The sequence below is a fragment of the Sphaeramia orbicularis genome, chromosome 12 (genome assembly GCF_902148855.1).
Source record: "Sphaeramia orbicularis chromosome 12, fSphaOr1.1, whole genome shotgun sequence".
Taxonomy (NCBI): domain Eukaryota; kingdom Metazoa; phylum Chordata; class Actinopteri; order Kurtiformes; family Apogonidae; genus Sphaeramia; species Sphaeramia orbicularis.
In genome coordinates this window covers 35,934,148-35,950,877 of record NC_043968.1, presented here as the reverse complement: position 1 = coordinate 35,950,877, position 16,730 = coordinate 35,934,148, and the positions used below count along the sequence as shown (strand labels likewise).

At 37.2% G+C, this 16,730-nt stretch overlaps 1 protein-coding gene across 13 annotated transcripts in view; it reads left to right on the top strand.

Annotated features, from left to right (window-relative positions):
- Positions 1 to 13,707, top strand: part of celf2 (cugbp, Elav-like family member 2) — a 249,899-nt gene extending 236,192 nt beyond the window's left edge. For 11 of the 13 annotated variants that reach the window (XM_030148792.1, XM_030148789.1, XM_030148791.1 and 8 more), the window contains 3 exons: positions 216 to 395; positions 1,903 to 2,046; positions 6,737 to 13,707. In XM_030148792.1, the coding sequence (XP_030004652.1) occupies positions 216 to 395; positions 1,903 to 2,046; positions 6,737 to 6,864 (452 nt within the window). In that variant the 3' untranslated portion in view covers positions 6,865 to 13,707. Of the gene's footprint in view, positions 1 to 197; positions 396 to 1,902; positions 2,047 to 6,736 lie in introns of all 13 variants that reach the window. The other 2 variants (XM_030148793.1, XM_030148794.1) reach the window with 1 other exon arrangement.
- The last annotated feature ends 3,023 nt before the right edge of the window (positions 13,708 to 16,730 follow it).

Sequence of the window (16,730 nt, the reverse complement as noted above, 5' to 3'; positions counted from 1 at the left end):
GTAAACGTTACAGTGTGTGTGTGTGTTTGTGTGTGTGTGTGTGTGTGTATGTTTGTGTGTGTGTGATGTCTGGTATCAGTTGTGTATGTATTTGTGTGTGTGTTTGTATGTGTATGTGTGGTTAAAACACAACCTTCAGTGGGAGCGCTAATGAGTAAGTGCACTCTTCTTTCTTTATTGTTGGGTTTTATGTAAAGTTGCTCAAATGCTCTCAGGTATGGCGGCTCTAAACGGAGGCCTGGGCGGCGCAGGGCTTACCAACGGCACGGCAGGCACCATGGACGCGCTGACGCAGGCTTACTCAGGGATACAGCAGTACGCCGCCGCAGCGCTGCCCACCCTCTACAGCCAGTCCCTGCTGCAGCAGCAAGGGGCCGCCGGCAGCCAGAAAGAGGGTCAGTGGTCTTCAGAGGGATGACAACACTAGTATGCTGACTTTAAACTGTGTGAACGACAAGCTGGAAATTACTAAAAAAAAAAAAAAAGAATAAGATCATAATTACAAAAATAAACTGTCACGATGAAGCCTCCTAGGCAAATACTGTAATATTGATCATTTGCATACTAAATGCATAATTAACCATCGTAAGAGACATAGTTTATATCCCCAAGCATTAAAACATGGTCACATTTAATCCTGTTCTCTGCAGCTTGAGTGGAAATATTCTGATGAAGTTGCAAATGGTATTTTAATGTCCATTTGGGACTATTTTTCCTTCTACTTTCATAGGGGAGACAGAGTTTTGTTTTGTTTTTTATCCCATATCCTCCTGAGACCCAGGAAAGTAAAAGTTTTGCCTTTTTTACATTAAATAATTGCCTTGATAGGAAACAGCATCATGGAACAGTTTTTTCAGATACATTTTGTAATTTTTTAAGGAATGTCCTTTACAGTGGACAGCGTTTTTTTGTGTGTGTGTTTTTGTTTTTTTTTTAAAGCTGTGAAATCCTTGTCCCCTACAGAGGACAGAAATGCATTGCTGGGTATCAGGAGGATATATAGGATATAGAATATTTATCTATGAAATAGAAATAAAGAAAATTAGTGTGTGTCACATATCACTATATTTGATTGTAATTTTGACATCCATTATAGACCTGTACAATTCAGTTTTTCAGATGTTTTTTAATTGTAAAACAGTTTTTACATACATAAATACATAGACATACTAAAATAAGAAATGATGATTGTACAGATAAAGAAGATTTTCAGTATTTTTGTGTAAAGGCACCTTCATCCAGTATGTGATGTTTAAAGTAAGATTTTATGAAAAGCCTTCAGTGACATCTCACAATACAAACCAGATGATGAAATGTCTGGTAAAACAAATAGAGCCACATACTGTTTGTTATTGCATTTATTTTTTCTGCAGCCAACAAAGCTGAAGTTGTAGAGATGCCTTTCTTTCTTTCTTTCTTTCTTTCTTTTTCTCTTTTATCCTGTCATTCATAACCCTCCCGGGAGACAAAGATATGGCACATTTTGCGTCCCTCTATGCTTCATTTAGCAGATGTGAGCATATTTAATGGTACTAAGAGATGTGACCTATTATGATTATTAGGATGTGTAATGGAAGAAATAGGGATGACCTATGACCCCTCTTAAGAGAGACAAAACAAAACTAAATGAATGAATCAAAAAGAAAAGAACAGTACAGGCCCACAATATAATTACTGAATGGAAACCAAAAGCTTTCATCTTTGTTTAATGTTCAATACAGTTGGAGAATGTTGTTTAAAAGCAATAACTCAAGGTCATGCGATATTGTTGTGCTCCAGCTCCGTTTCTATGACAACAGCACAGAGGCAGTAGTCGCCACAAAGCAGCGCTGCCTCTCCTGCAGCGTTGCCTCAGTGAAAACCACCGTGACCTTACACCTGCTCTGCGTCTCGTCCTACCAGGTCCCGAAGGTGCCAACTTGTTCATCTACCACCTGCCCCAGGAGTTCGGAGACCAGGACATATTGCAGATGTTCATGCCTTTCGGAAACGTGGTCTCTGCCAAAGTCTTCATCGACAAACAGACAAACCTTAGCAAGTGCTTCGGTAGGCCATGGACACGGTGGGCTCGTAAATGGGGAAGCGTTTTTTTTTCCCTCTGTCACGTGTTTTTTGTGTCACGGTTCAGGGCCAAGGTCCTCTGAGAGAAGCAGCTGCACAAAGAGGTGGAGGGTCTTTCAGAGGAAATGAAGGCTAGATGTTTCCTGCTTGTAAATAGCATTTACCTCAACATCTAAGTCATAATTATACACGGAGATTTCATGCCATTAAAAAAAAAAAAAAAAACTCACCAAAAGGCAGAGAAAACAATTATCACTGCCTGAAAATTGCGCTGTTAAGGGTTATTTGTAAATCTTTGAACCTTTCCCTACCATTCTAGAAAATGTGAACGGGGCATAAGACAGATATTTCACTCAACATTTCTCTGCCTTTTCTCTTTTTATGTTAAATTTTCCAACACCTCATTAAACATCACCCTTTCTTTATAATAAAAATGAGTATTCCTGTAAATTACATGAAAAATAGAAGTTATTATGTGTATCTTATAGTGCATTTTCATTTCTGTGGTTGAAAAAACATACTAATGTGTATACATACAAGAGTTATTAATACAGTTATAAAGACAAGTGTTTTCAGGTTATTAATTTCAGTACGTATGAGGTTGACTGAGCAGATAAGCCAACGTTTATTAAATGTATAATAACTATAAGTAATAATAAATAAATATATTCAATATATGTTAAAAAAGAAAAAAAAACACCATCTTTAGATTAGATGAACCTGTCAGTGTCTCAAAAAAAAAAAAAAAAATCATAATAATTTACCTGAAAACTAAATATACAATAGTTACAAAATTCTGCAAAGGGCACAACTGTTACACCACTTGATTTTACAGAAAACAGGGTTACATTTCTCAGCCACATTTTTAGGCCAGATCCTGTTTGTCCTTTGGTGGGTTTAGCTCCTGAACTAGGTCAGCAAATGACTTCTTTTTTCAACTTCAAAAGCCTCAAATGCAGGCTGAAGTGTTGACAACAAAATATGAACATAATGCATCTATAATCCCTGTGTCACCACAACAGAAACAAGAAGAAATCAGGCATGAATTTAGATAGAGCAGCACAGAAATGAGCCGCACTGATACTCGTCAGAAAAATGGATTGTGAGGATAGATGAAGTGAGTTGAGGAGTTTACTGGCAGTTCTAGAGGTTGGACACATTACGAGAAGAGATGGAGTGTGCGCAAAGATGTTTTTGATGAGACACAGCAAAAAAAATAAATAGAACCGCACTTCTCCAAAAGTTTTATTAAGTCAGTTTGACCAACAGCGGCCTGTGTCAAGTGCATGGTCCAATTGGAGTCATTTATTTTTAGGAGAAAATGTGGTTTTATTGTGTTTATTGTCATATTTTGAGAATTGGGAATTAGTTGAATGTAAGTCTGGTAAAGGTTCCCACTGTCTTCCAAATGTAATTAATGTAGGTAATTCATTTATCAGACAGGGGTAGTGGTTTGTTTACCTGCTTGACTAGTTTCAACCACTTCCTGTAGCTTTCGTCATTGAATGTAACACAAGAAGTAGTCAAGTACATTAAGTACTTGGGTGCATATTATGCCACTTTATTTTTCTACTCCGCTACATCATAGAGGCTATACTTTTTTGGTCCATTACATTTCTCTGTTTCATCTATTCTTCACCACATGTGTGATGATATGCGTTCCACTGAAGCAAACTGAAGGATGACGTGTTACTTTGTGGATCAAAAAAAAATCTCCTTCTCCTTAAGATGAATAAAACCTTGAATTTACTGGAAAATAATCTGTCACACAGATAAAAACAGGGTTGTTTTCTGACATCAGATATGTGTCACAAAACAGCAGCAAAATAAGCAAATGCTGATTTTACATGATCTTAAAGAGTATGATGCATTGCAGTAGGTTACATTACATAGAATCATATAAAGTAGTTTACATGAGCCTGGCCTTAAATAGCAGCAAAATGCAACATATACTAAAAACTCAATCCAAAAGCATTTTGTATTGTAGGAAAACACTGACAATGACTGCTTTTTTCTTTCGTGCACAGCACATTTTTCTGATAAAACAATCAGCGACCTGTCATAGTCTTTTTTAGAATGGGTATATGTACTTCTACAGTCAAGTCAGGGATCAAAAGACTTTATCTACCACTGTGGAAATGTTCGAACATATTTAAATAGGGATTTATTTGTCTTTGTACTCATACTATATTATTAAATGACTTGTTGAGACAAAAATCTAGTCTCCTTGGGGGACACATTAAAGCGCAATCTTTTCTTAATGCTTACCAGGGGTGTATTTTAATGTAGATGTAAATGACTGAAGCGTGTCTCCAAACACAAACACGGTGAAGATCTTGGGTGTTGTAAATCAACATCAGTTTATTAATATGATTAATTTTAAAACAGCTGTAAATAGACATGACCAGTGCTTCACGCAAGAGGTAATAAGACTGTCAGTCATGTTGAATTTTCTGTAGCGACAGCCTCAAGGAAACGTAACAGTGTCCTGCTGTTACGACTTACAAGTACTTGGAGCGTCCATACTCTCAACCAAACACAGCAAGCATCATATTCACACATAAATAAAAAACATAGCCTAAAAATATCTAGTCATAATTATAACCACTTCCTTCATATTTCTTAGAAGAAACAGAAATTAGGACAGACTATGAATTTCTATGCATTTAATAGGTGATATTATTGGACTTAAACATTAATGGTTTTAAGTAGTGCTATAATGAAAAAGCAGCAGTGAGATATAAGTGGGGGTTATATTAGTTTATATACAAAAACTAAAACTCTTCCTCCTATGTCTGGAGTAGATGACTTGGCTGATTTAGCTACAAGAAATGGTCGGTTAAGGAAAATTATGAAATCATTGAAAATAGCTGTAAAAAAAAAAAAAAAAAAAAAAAAAAAAACAATTTCACTGATAAAGGATTTAAAACGTTAAATGTTCTTTTTCACCGTACCTCTCATGTATTGACTGTACTTAGTTTAACCTAATCTTTTGCAGCAGTAGAGCTGCTATAGTACACGGTCAAGCTAATACATATGCAAAAGAACACAGTCTATTTCCAGTCACTGAAAAAGTCCCTCAGATTGTTGCTGCTTTAACTTCCTATCTCAGCGCATACTTAAAGAAATTCCAGCAACGTTGTTTTGTTTTTTTAATGTGAGGTGAATATGGCCAGATATTAGTTTATGTAGCCAGTTATGGAGTTTCTGATAAGGGGTCAGGTTTAGTGCATATTTCTCTCTAACTTTATTCATGACATTATTACAATTTTTTCAAACAAACAAATTACAGAGAGCATATTTTTATACTTTAAACTCCTTAAGTAGTCATTTTAATACCAGGTGTAGAGATCTGCTTCACACCCAAATTGCTCTACACATGTAGCATTAGCATTATGTGAAGCCTACTTCCAGACACCTTTATTTCTAAATAATTTATGGAAGTTTCTGGGTTTAGATTGTATAACAATAAAATAGTGTTACCTGTGTCTTAGAAGGTACAAAATATAATATTATTTTTTAATCAAATTTGTTTATTTTTTTAGATACAATCATTCAGTTATCATTAGCTTATGAGCTAACAGCAGCTAACATTAGCATGGGTCTAATGCTGTGTTCCAGGCTGATTTTTGAGCCCGTAAGTCACGACTTCAAACCACAACTCATGACTTTGTAACATTCCAGGCAAGTCACGCCAAACTGCCTGAGCGCAAGGAAATGTGGTAGCTAGATGTAAACAAACCAGCATGGTGGACCGTACGAAATGCTCATTTACAACCATTTCTATCGCTAAAGGTGCTTGTTCTTTGCTGAGGGAAACAGAGGAGGAAAAACAGTGCATAAGGCAAGAGAAGCTGTTCTACCTTTTATGTTGTGTTATTTGTATATTTTGTCGTATTCGTCGTGTTTGGTATTAATTGGTATTAATTTATTCTTGCACTCCATGGACTGAAAACTAGCTAACGTTAGAGTAGCTGCTGATTATACAGAACATTTGCAGATAAATAATGTCAACGCAGTACCTTGTTTTAATAAACAATTTGCATAAACACCGTATCCATGGGGGCCGCCATTGCTACGTGACATCAGAACTTGGAACTGGGAGTACATCGATCTAGTACGAGTTCACGGATAGGAAGTCACAGGTTTGACTGCCATTCCAGTGCCTTTTTACCGGTAGAAGGTTGGAAAAACACAAGTTACGGGTTGCCTGGAACGCAGCATAACACTAGAAAATTTGCCAGTGCAGTCAGACTAAGGGGAAATTACAAGATAAGTTATTATAAAAAACAAAAAAATTCAGAACTTTAGATAACTCATTCATGACTGCAGTACCAGTTTATGAAATTATTACTCTGGCATATTAATTTTATATTGGTTCTATCTCTGCTTTTATTATAGGATCCACATAATAAATACTTCATTGTACATATGCTCTATTCACTGTGCGTCAGTAAAGTTGAACTAATTAATAAAATGTAGCCGTCTATTTCATTATCATACTGTATATTAGACAATCTCTGTATTTATTCAATACAAAATTCATTCCACCTTTTATTTTACCACTAGAATAAATTGTTTTTCTGGGAAGATCTAGTACAAATCACATTTTACTTTCTTCATTTTTCTTTTTTCTTTTTCACCAATCATCCACTGTCCTCTCTCATTTCCACAGGCTTCGTCAGCTACGACAATCCAGTGTCGGCACAGGCAGCCATCCAGGCCATGAACGGCTTCCAGATCGGCATGAAGCGGCTGAAAGTGCAGCTGAAGCGCTCCAAGAACGACAGCAAACCGTACTGATCTTAGCACTAGGGTCTATCTGCTCCCCATGTTAGCACTGCTAGGGTAAGTCCCCCCCCCAAAAAAAGAACAAAAAAACAGCAAACCGAGCCACGACCTCTCTACACAGGGACTACAAGGGTGGGGTGGGGGTGGGGGGGTGAAGGGAGGGAAGGGAGGGATGTGGGAGGGAGGGGGAGACGACCTACAACCACCCTGAGGGAGACACACACGCCTTGTTTTTTTTTTTCTTGTTTTTCTTGCTTTTTTGAAAATTTTTGTGTTAGCTTTCAAGTATTATTATTTATTACAGTTTATTTTTGACACACATGAACACTTCCATTACCGCCATTACTTTGTGCAATGTTTTTTTTAACAATGGAAGGAAGTAGCTATCTTTGGTAGCTTGTGTTTTTTTAAAGTTTGTTTCAAAGTTATTTAATTTTTTTCTTTATGAATGAGTATTTATACATTTTTGCGGACTAGTTACAGTCAGAACCGAGGTAAAGACAAAGGAGCCATGATGATTTTTTTTAATTCTTTTTTCCTCTCTCTCTCTTATTGTGAACCTGAGGCCTGGCCTGGTTCTATTTTTTTTTTTAATTCTTTTTTGACGCGTACACCGATATGCACATTTGACCTTTGACCTCCACGGTGTTGGTTGCAGGCCGCCGCTGCTTCTCTGAAAACCCCTCTATGCCTGCTGGCAACCCGGGAGCAAAGGCTGCAAAACATAGTGGCCTCTATACAGAACAGTACAGTCAGTGGCAACGTCAGTTACACTCCACCATCACAAGAAGAAGAAAAAAAACACACACTCCAGCTATGTCTTATAATTTACATGAAAGTATGAGAACTTTTTTTTTTTTTTTTTTTTAATTTCTCAGATGATGAAAAAATTAGTAACTATTTTCTGGGTCAGATCACATTGGTCTTTGTTGAAAGGGATATTACAGCATGTAGGACATTTTCAAAATAACATCCATAATTTGATGAAGGCTATAACAATAATAATATTAATAGAAGAGTTTATGGGTTAAGGGGGTAACTGAAAATACTTGATGTTTGTTGAAAGATTAAAAAAAAAAATAATTCAAAGTACAGAAAGCCACAGGCCTGTAAATTTTATTTGTAAAAAAAGCAGTTCTATTTTTATACAACATTTTTACTGCCTCAGATGAAAAAAAAAAAACGGATTTTATTTATTGCCTATCGTTAAGTTATTGGACTCCTATAAAATATACAGCATCATTCAAGTAGACCCTTGTGGAGAAGTCTCGTGGAGTTGGGTTCTCCGGTGTTTTTCATGTTTTTTCAGTGCAGAAACCATCAACAAACACTCCGCTGTCATTTGAGAACGCACCCCCCATCCCCATCCCCACCCACCCACACACACACACACACACACACACACACATACACTCCTCCTTCTGTCATTGATTCATTCATTCACTTCTCTGTGCTGTTCATCCATTCACTCATTTCTCTCTCTTTTTACCACTCTCTCCCTCTCTCCATCCATAGTGGGACTACTTCTTCACTTGTTGGATTTCTACACCCCCCTCCCCCCTTGCGTTTTAATCTCTTTTTTTTTCCCTATTTTTGTTTTTGAGTGTTTTTTGTTTGTTCGTAGCCCCCTTTACCCCCACCCAAAGATGTAAAAGATTTTTATAAATGAAAATTGTAAAATGACCCCCTTCACCCAATAGAAAAAAAAGAGTACATGTCCCAAATGACAACATCCATCTGGGATCTGATGGATAAAGCTTTGGGTGCTGTCTGTTTTTTGTGTATCTGTGAGCGACTGAGTGAGTGTGTGTTAATGCTTGTACGTATAATATAGACCTACAACATTAATATCATTATCTATTTAAAAAAAAACAACAAAATTTATGCTTAAAAATTGCCAATGAAATCAGTGAGTGGTGTTGCTATTCTGACAGTTTGCATTGTTTGTTTGTTGTTGTTGTTGTTGTTTGTTGTTGTTGTTTCTCCTGATTTTTAAAATGCTGTAGTGGTGTGGTGCTCTGGCTCTCTGTGTGTAACTCTCTCCTCTCCCCTGTTTTTTCTTTCCCCCTTTTAGAACAACCCATCTCCATGCCTGTTAGCTCATCGTTTGCCTAGCATGTCTCCGTGGCGTCCAAAAAAAAAAAAAAAAAAAAAAACACAAACAAAAAAAAAACTTTCAAATAAAACAAAAACAAAATTCCCCACCCAAAAAAAGTGTCATCGTCCTCCCCATCATTGTTTTTATGATGTCTTTTCCGAGCTCACCTGATCATAACCTGGTTCTCCTCCTCCTCCGCCACCGCCTACTGACCTTTTGAACTTTGAACTTTTAGCTTTTCTGGACTTTGATTTTTATTATTATCATTTTTTTTTCTTTTTTTTTTCTTTTTTGGTTGGATTTTTTTGCATGTGACCTCATTTGGATCTGGAAGGGTTTCAGGAAGGGAGGGAGGGAGGGAGGGAGGGGTGGGTGAGAAAATGAATCAATGTGAAAAAGATATAAAGCTGCATTCATATGAAAAAAAAACTTCAAAAAAAAAAAAGACTGAGAATTTTTATGGAAAAACACATCTTCTTTTGGAGAAAAAAACAACAACCTGTGGCAAAGTGATTTCCATTCAGTATGTTTTCTTGCATTTTTTTTGTTTCTTCTTCTTCCTCTTCAGTTTTTTCCTTGTTTTCTTCTTCATTTAAAGTAAACTTGAAAGTTCACTACAGGAATTGGCGCATCGTTTTGCTTCTGGCGCCGATGAAAAACAGTGCATGGGCCAGAAGCAGTCTGCGCCAGTTTCTCTGAGAAATAAGACTACTTCCAAACAGTTTTGAATAAAAACTGTCTGATCAATATTAGACTCTCTCAGAGCTCTCTTAATGGTTTTTACATTTTTCAGGCAGTGTAAAGTTTTTTGATAAGGCCATTTTAAGTGGCTCTGTTTCTCATTCAAAGTCTATATATAGAACCACTTTTTTCTAGAGTAGTTAAAGGTAAAAATAAAAAAAGACATTTGCCCTGTTTGGGGGGGGAGAAATGCTACCTACTTGTGTCACCTTTTGCTGAACTGACTCACAGATAGACAATCCGTGGTTTAAATGCACATGATGAAATGACCTATATTTTCTACTGTTTAAATGTATAGAGGAAAAAAATACTAAGATACCTGTAACCCGCGTTAACGTCGGTGCTTCTCGTGAGTTTAGTTGTGGTTTCATCACAAGTCTAACGGTCTTAAATGTCTCATGTTTTTCAAGAGAAGACTAAAAAATCAGTTTACTTGAACAATAGACAAAGCCTTTCATATTACTATAATAGTTACTTTTGTTTTTTGTTTTGTTTTGTTTTTTTCTTCTTTTTTAAGGAGTCCCTATTTGCTAAATTTCTTGTCAGTTAATTAGCTATATAAAATTCCTAAAAATATATATAAATATAAATATATCTATATATATATATATATTATAATGTCAGCTTGTGAAGCATCAATGTCATTATTATTTTATTTCTCTTGTGGGAAACAATATTTAGATGTGTTTTGTTGTTCAGCAAAATGTCTTATAAAGAAAAAAAGACAAGATCAGTGGAGTTTAGTGCCAAATTCTGAAGGTACTTCCTGCCTAGCGCGTCAGTGTATTTCTTGTGAAATTATTTGATAACATGGGTATTTTATTATAAGTGTTTTGTATGGATCCCTCATATTTAAAATATAGATTTAAAAAAGAGTTTGTTAACTTGCTATTCTGTGGTCTTGTTGCCTGAAAATGTCATGTTTGCTTTTTTCTTTGTAAAGATGTAAAAAAAAAGTGCCCATGTGTCATATATATATCTATATACACACACACGGTCACACACACATACACACTCTCGTGCAGACCTCACAGTTTACTTTGTTGTTGTGCATGAGAGCCCCTGAGTGTGAAAGCCTCTACAGCGACTGCTACCACCCGCCAGCGTGCACGCACACACTCTTAAAAAACACACGCACACAATTTAAAAAAAAAAAAAAAAAAAAAAAATCCTGCACTGATGTTTTTAGCCATTGTACAGCCGTTTTATTCATCAAAGCCTTACCACAAATCTTTGCACTCCTGTTCTCTCTCTATTAGTATCTCGCACGTACAGACACAAAAACAAGACACACACATCAGGCTTCGGTATGTATTGTTTTGATTGTTTTCTCGCCGGCACGGTATCCCACTCCTCAGTTGAAAATTGAGGTGAGAGTCATACGCAAAGCCTTATTTCTCACAAATCCTCTTATCCCTTTTGTGGGGTTCAAAACATTTCACAAGTTGTAGCCGGTGCTGTTTGTCTCAAACGGCGAGGATCATTACTTTGTGTATCAGCTCAGATGCTTGCTTTCATGATGTAAGCACAGGGCAAGACTCGCTCGTTCACAAACAAGCCTCGATCTTTTGAGGAAAAAGCACACGTTGCCATCGGACAGTCAAAAAAAAAAATATATATATATATACACACACACACATATATATATATATATATATATGTAGAGGTGGGACGGTCTGGAGCAAGTTTTTACCTGTTTGATTTGATACTTTTTTAAGACTTCTCCATAATCACAAAGTCTTGTGGTGTAATGGGCCAAAATCATGTTTAGATGCCAAAGTGTGTTAATGACATTCTCATGGTCAAGCCGTTTACATGGCACGATGTTGTCAGTCTATTCAACTGTCCCCCTTACCCCTCCCTGAAAGCCTAGTTTACGGTCTGCAAAATAAAGGCAGCATTATTTTCTACAGAAGCTCACCAGTCGCCTTAACCAGGGAGCGTTGTACCAGTATTATAAAAGAACAAGGTGTTGTCAGTCCTGTTTGATAGCTGGACAGTGATGTGTGCCAAGTCTAGGGTCACTTTTGTGTACGGTTAACCTCCTACTTGTGAAAGTCTGGGTTTCCCTCTTCCACCATTTTGGCAGATCGACCCAAGCAGAGAGGCTGAAATGGCCGTTTAGTCCTCGCAGCAGCTGTGGAAGGAAGGAAGGAAGGAAGGATGGAAGGAAAGTAGGAAGGAAGGAGGAGAGAAAACGAGGCTCCTGTTTGAAGGATGCCGCTCTCTGTCTGGCCGTTGTCTCCCAGGCTAAGCGGGGTTATTAGAAACAGGGCTATGTGGAGAGATGTCTTATTGGAATAGCGACAGGGGAAATAAAAGCGCTGTTGGTTGGAAAGGAAGGGTCACGTCTGCAGGTCCGCACAGGCAAAACAAGCCACAGCCGAGATGAAGGCAATACAGCTTTCATTATCCTCTCAAAGACCAAACCCAACACGAAACTTTATCTGGCCTCATGGAGGAGGAGAAAGACTTTTCCTAAATGCAGTACATGAGCAGTGCCACAAACAGCCATAACTACCTGTATGATAGCTGGACAGGAGGAGTCCCAGTGCAGTCAGTGTTAATGGACCATTTTTCTGACCAGCGTGTGCAGGTTTCACGTCGTAAAAACCGCTGCAATTAAAGTCAAAGTGGAAACTTTGCATCCTGCGATTGCACACTTTACTTCCTCACCTCACTCTTGCACAATTCACCGCTCATTTTATTCATAAGTGTGGAGGCTACGGATTATGCGCTGCTCGAGTCGTGCTGCGGCGCTCTATTTTATACGGCTGTCTGCGTTGTTTAGAGCATTTTACCTGTCCCAAAAACTATGTTGTAAATTGCCAAATCTCACCGAGTTGCACAGTGTAGTGTGAAGCATTTGTTTTTTTGTTTCAATGTCAAAGCACAAGAGGGTCGCGGAGTTTCTGTCGAGCGGCTCACCTCAGGGGCTTTCATCGCAGATGCTTGTTGTAATCTTTCTATCTTGTCACTGTTCACTTCTCTGTTCTCCTTCTTTCTTAATTATCTTAAGTGCTATTTATCAAACAAAGAAAACTGAAAGGAAAAAAAAATGAACTTGTCGTTTCTTTGCATTATGGCTTATGTCAAGTTTTTTGAGGAAAAATGTTTTGTGTGTTCTCTTTCCGTGCCGTAAAAAGAGCTTGTTGTCTGTAGAAATTATCAAATTTCTTTTCTTTCCTTTTTCTGTTTATGTTTTTTTGACTCTCAAAAAGGTTTTCAGTAGTTATTGTCTTGAGAGAAGCCAAAGTCAATGCATTTCAGTGGATCCTGTAAGCGTGATGTATGTTTGTTTGACAACACTTCGAAATCTGTCACTGGATGGGATTTAAAAAGTACAAAAAATGCAGGCTTTCCTATTTCTACAACTGATTGTACTTATGCATTTTGTACCAGTGGAATTTTTTATACTGGAGATTAAAGGATACAACAAAAAAATCTTAGAAAAAAAGCTGTCTGGCCTGGTGGTGTGGCCTGACCCTGACTGGTCCCCGAGTATGATTTCTAGCTGGCCTCCAGAAAGTTGGCTTTTGATATAAGATTTTCTAGAAGATCTTTGGCTTTATTTCTTTCACTTCTTTTTCCTCACTTGAGTGTTCTTCTTTCTTTCTACCTTTCTTTCTGACTTTTCTTTATTTTCCGAAAAACAGAGGGTAGGTGAGTGTCAAATCTCTCATTTTGCTTTATAAATAGTTCTAGCGAGTTTGTCTATACAACAGCGGTAAGTTTCATTTGACTTCTGTATTGTGCCGTCTACACGATAAGACAATTATAGAAAAAGAAGGAATAGAAATATTTAGTCACCTTCAGTGGATTAATGTATTAGTTTAATAAAGAGATCAACTAATTAGAATTTTTTTGATTTTAGCTGTTTAGATTTTTCCAGTTTCTCTGTCCTTCTCTGTGAACTAACTGTGTAGCTGAAGCAGTCAGAATTATTTTTGTAAACGTATGTTCTTGTGTGATGCAGTTTTTTGCTTCTGTCTCCTATATTAAACCATTTTTCCTAATACTTGTCTCTCTCTGTGTTGTTATGTTCCAGTGGCTGTCTGATGTTGTACTGTTTCACAACCTCCCTCCTCATTCTCTCCTTTCTTTCATAGTCTCTCTTTCTCTCTCTCTCTCTCTCTCTCTCTCTCTCTCTCTCTCTCTCTCTCTCACTCTCTCTCTTTCTCTCTCTCATTCTACCCTTTTCCCTTGTGTTTGTTTGATTTTTTTCTTGTTGTTTTTACCACATAGTAAAGTCGGCTCCATCCCCAGTGACAACTCACTCTGCTGTTCTCACTAAACATAGTAAATATACATCGAGGTGTTTGTATGTATATTACTGTGTAGCCCAAGTCGCTGCGTGACAGTCCATAAAATAAGACATCACCAAAAAAATTTACCTTACAGACTCTATGTTGAATCACAAGCAAAATTTAACCATTAAAAAAAAGAGAGAGACACTTTATTTGGGTAAATTAATGTAGTTTCTGTTAATTGTTCAACATTTTGGGAATCATGTTTCACTTTTGTGCTCTAAGAAGTCACGGTAATTTGGTCTTGTGGGTGGACTTTGCTTACTCTACAGACACCAAACATGATATGATGATGATTCTCATGTCAAATAAAGGTCTGTAAGTGCTCTGTTGCCAAAATACTGAAATACTTCTTAGAGTACTTCAATTCCATGTATTTGACTAATGCTCGTACATTGGCAAAGCCCGAAAAGCTCAATTTAGTCCTCAGCATTTCAGCAATATTCTTTATTATTCAGTAGCAGAAGCTGATTGAATTGAATCGAATTGAATTGAATCGAATCTCAAGCTGTTTCTATTTTTTGTCATCATTAAAATGTACTTATCCAGCTATTGTTGGAATTGGTAGATGCCTTTGATCAGGGTTTAAACAGTGATTGGGGAACAGGTAACCGCTGATTGATCTAAAACAGTGATCCCTCATTGGGGACCCCCTCCCCCAATGTCGACCCCCCCTCCCCGTGCTGTCCGCTGTCCTGGGCGAGGCCTGTCAACTGTATGTCCACTCTGTGTCCAATCCACTCCCGTACTGTCTCACCGTCACAACTGCATCCCCAGTAGAGAGAGAGAGAAAGAGTGAAAGAGAAAGAGCGAGAGAGAGAGAAAGAGCGAGAGAGAGAGAGAGAGAGAGAGAGAGGAAAGAGAAGTCAAAGGTCAAAGTTTTCACGTTTCATTCACAGATATTAAATGGGGTTTGATATTTTCCAAAAATAGTGAAGGTCAACTCTGCTCATGGAAATGTTTCTGCATATGGATCAAGGTTTCTCCTTTAAAAGATCTAGACAATACAGGTTGAAGAAAGTACATTTACTAACGTATTGGATTTAAATGCAGTTTTATATGCTTGTGTATTTTCCAAGGTAAATATTACTACATCACATTAGGCAATAATGCAGTAATAGTACTTAACATATTTATTCAACTTATGCTTTTTAGGTTTTTTTGTTTTTTGGTTTTTTAGCAAAAATACGTAACTTTCCTCAAGTGTAGACAGTCATTTTAGAAACAAATAACACTTTTTCCTCATCACTTCTGTACATTTAAGTGACAATACTAATACTGCACCTTTGCTTAACTTTGATGGTATGCCTTTGAGTGTGTTTATAGAGTGATAATGTTATGTTTTTACTTACGTGTGTCTTCCAACAAGGACATTCAGAGAAAAGAAAAGAAAAGAAAAAAGAAAAGAAAAGAAAAGAAAAGAAAAGAAAAGAAAATGAATCAGGTTCCTTCAGTTTAAACTATCGCTTTAATCCAAAGCTGTAACCTGCAGAGCCCTATTTTTTATCTTTAAAACTTCAAAGTACAAATATCCACATGGCTGTACATTATCTGCTTTCTGGCACATTATGGCACCTTTTTCTTTCATCACAGCACCAGTCCACCAAGTCTGTTATTAAATATTGATTGTGAGGTTCAGGCAAGGCATACAATAAACTGCCCTCAGTCTGCGGATCGTATCCATGGATAGATAATATTACACCTTTATTATTGCCAACGTGAGGCCTGTAATTCAAGAAAATGTCTACAGCCTAGGATTTTTTTTTTTTTCCAAGTGTTTTTCTGTCTGTTTTTTTGCTGTTTGATTTTTATTCCCTCTCTCATAAAGTCACTTTTAAAATGTAAAAGCTGCCAGGAAGTGAAGGTTTTAAGTTTAAATGGCAGCTAAAAGTGTGGACTGAGGATGACCAGTGCATCAGACATCACACAGGATGCTGGAAGATTCAAGGTAAGGACCACACAATCAGACACAATATAGGGGATAAACTAAGACCGCACAAGCGTGGATACTTGAAGGTCAGCACCGTCACTGGCAGCACTCATTTTCTGTCAATTTCACCAATTTTAACCTGAGACATTTTCAAGGTCTTGGTATTTCCTCTAAGTTTTAGTCTAAGAGTTGCAGCAGCATTAAGACTGAGCACACTCCTAACTTTGTTTTTGAAAAGACAACTTGATTCATAGAGAAAGCCCATTCAGAATAATAATAATAATAATAATAATAAAGACATCAGAATTTAATTTTTACCCAACATTACCCATGTAACTTTCACAAACACTGGGTTTACTTTTCACCCCAGTTTCTTGACAGTAGACATGATACTAAAAAAAAAAGAAAAAACACCTGTCATGAAGTCTCTCAGTTGTATAGAATGAATAACTTAAATAAATCCTAGAGTCAATGCAGACTATTTAGAGTGAACAGACAGAAGTGATATTGAATCAATAGACCAAACACAGAGACACGTTGATGAAAATAGGAGCCTTGCTTCAAGAAATGATAGTGGTGATGGTTTTGAAGTGTGGTTTAGAGCATTTTGCTGTGGATGCAGTTAAGGGGGAAAAAAGCAGATTAATGTATTATGCAGTTGATGAGCAGGCTATCTGTTACCACTCTGAATTTTTAGAAGATACAAGACCCTCTTAAGCACCAAAGCACACAGCTAGTCTATTATTCACGCCTTGACAAGAGGTAGAAACAAGAAATGCCGCAGGGGTAGAGAACACACACA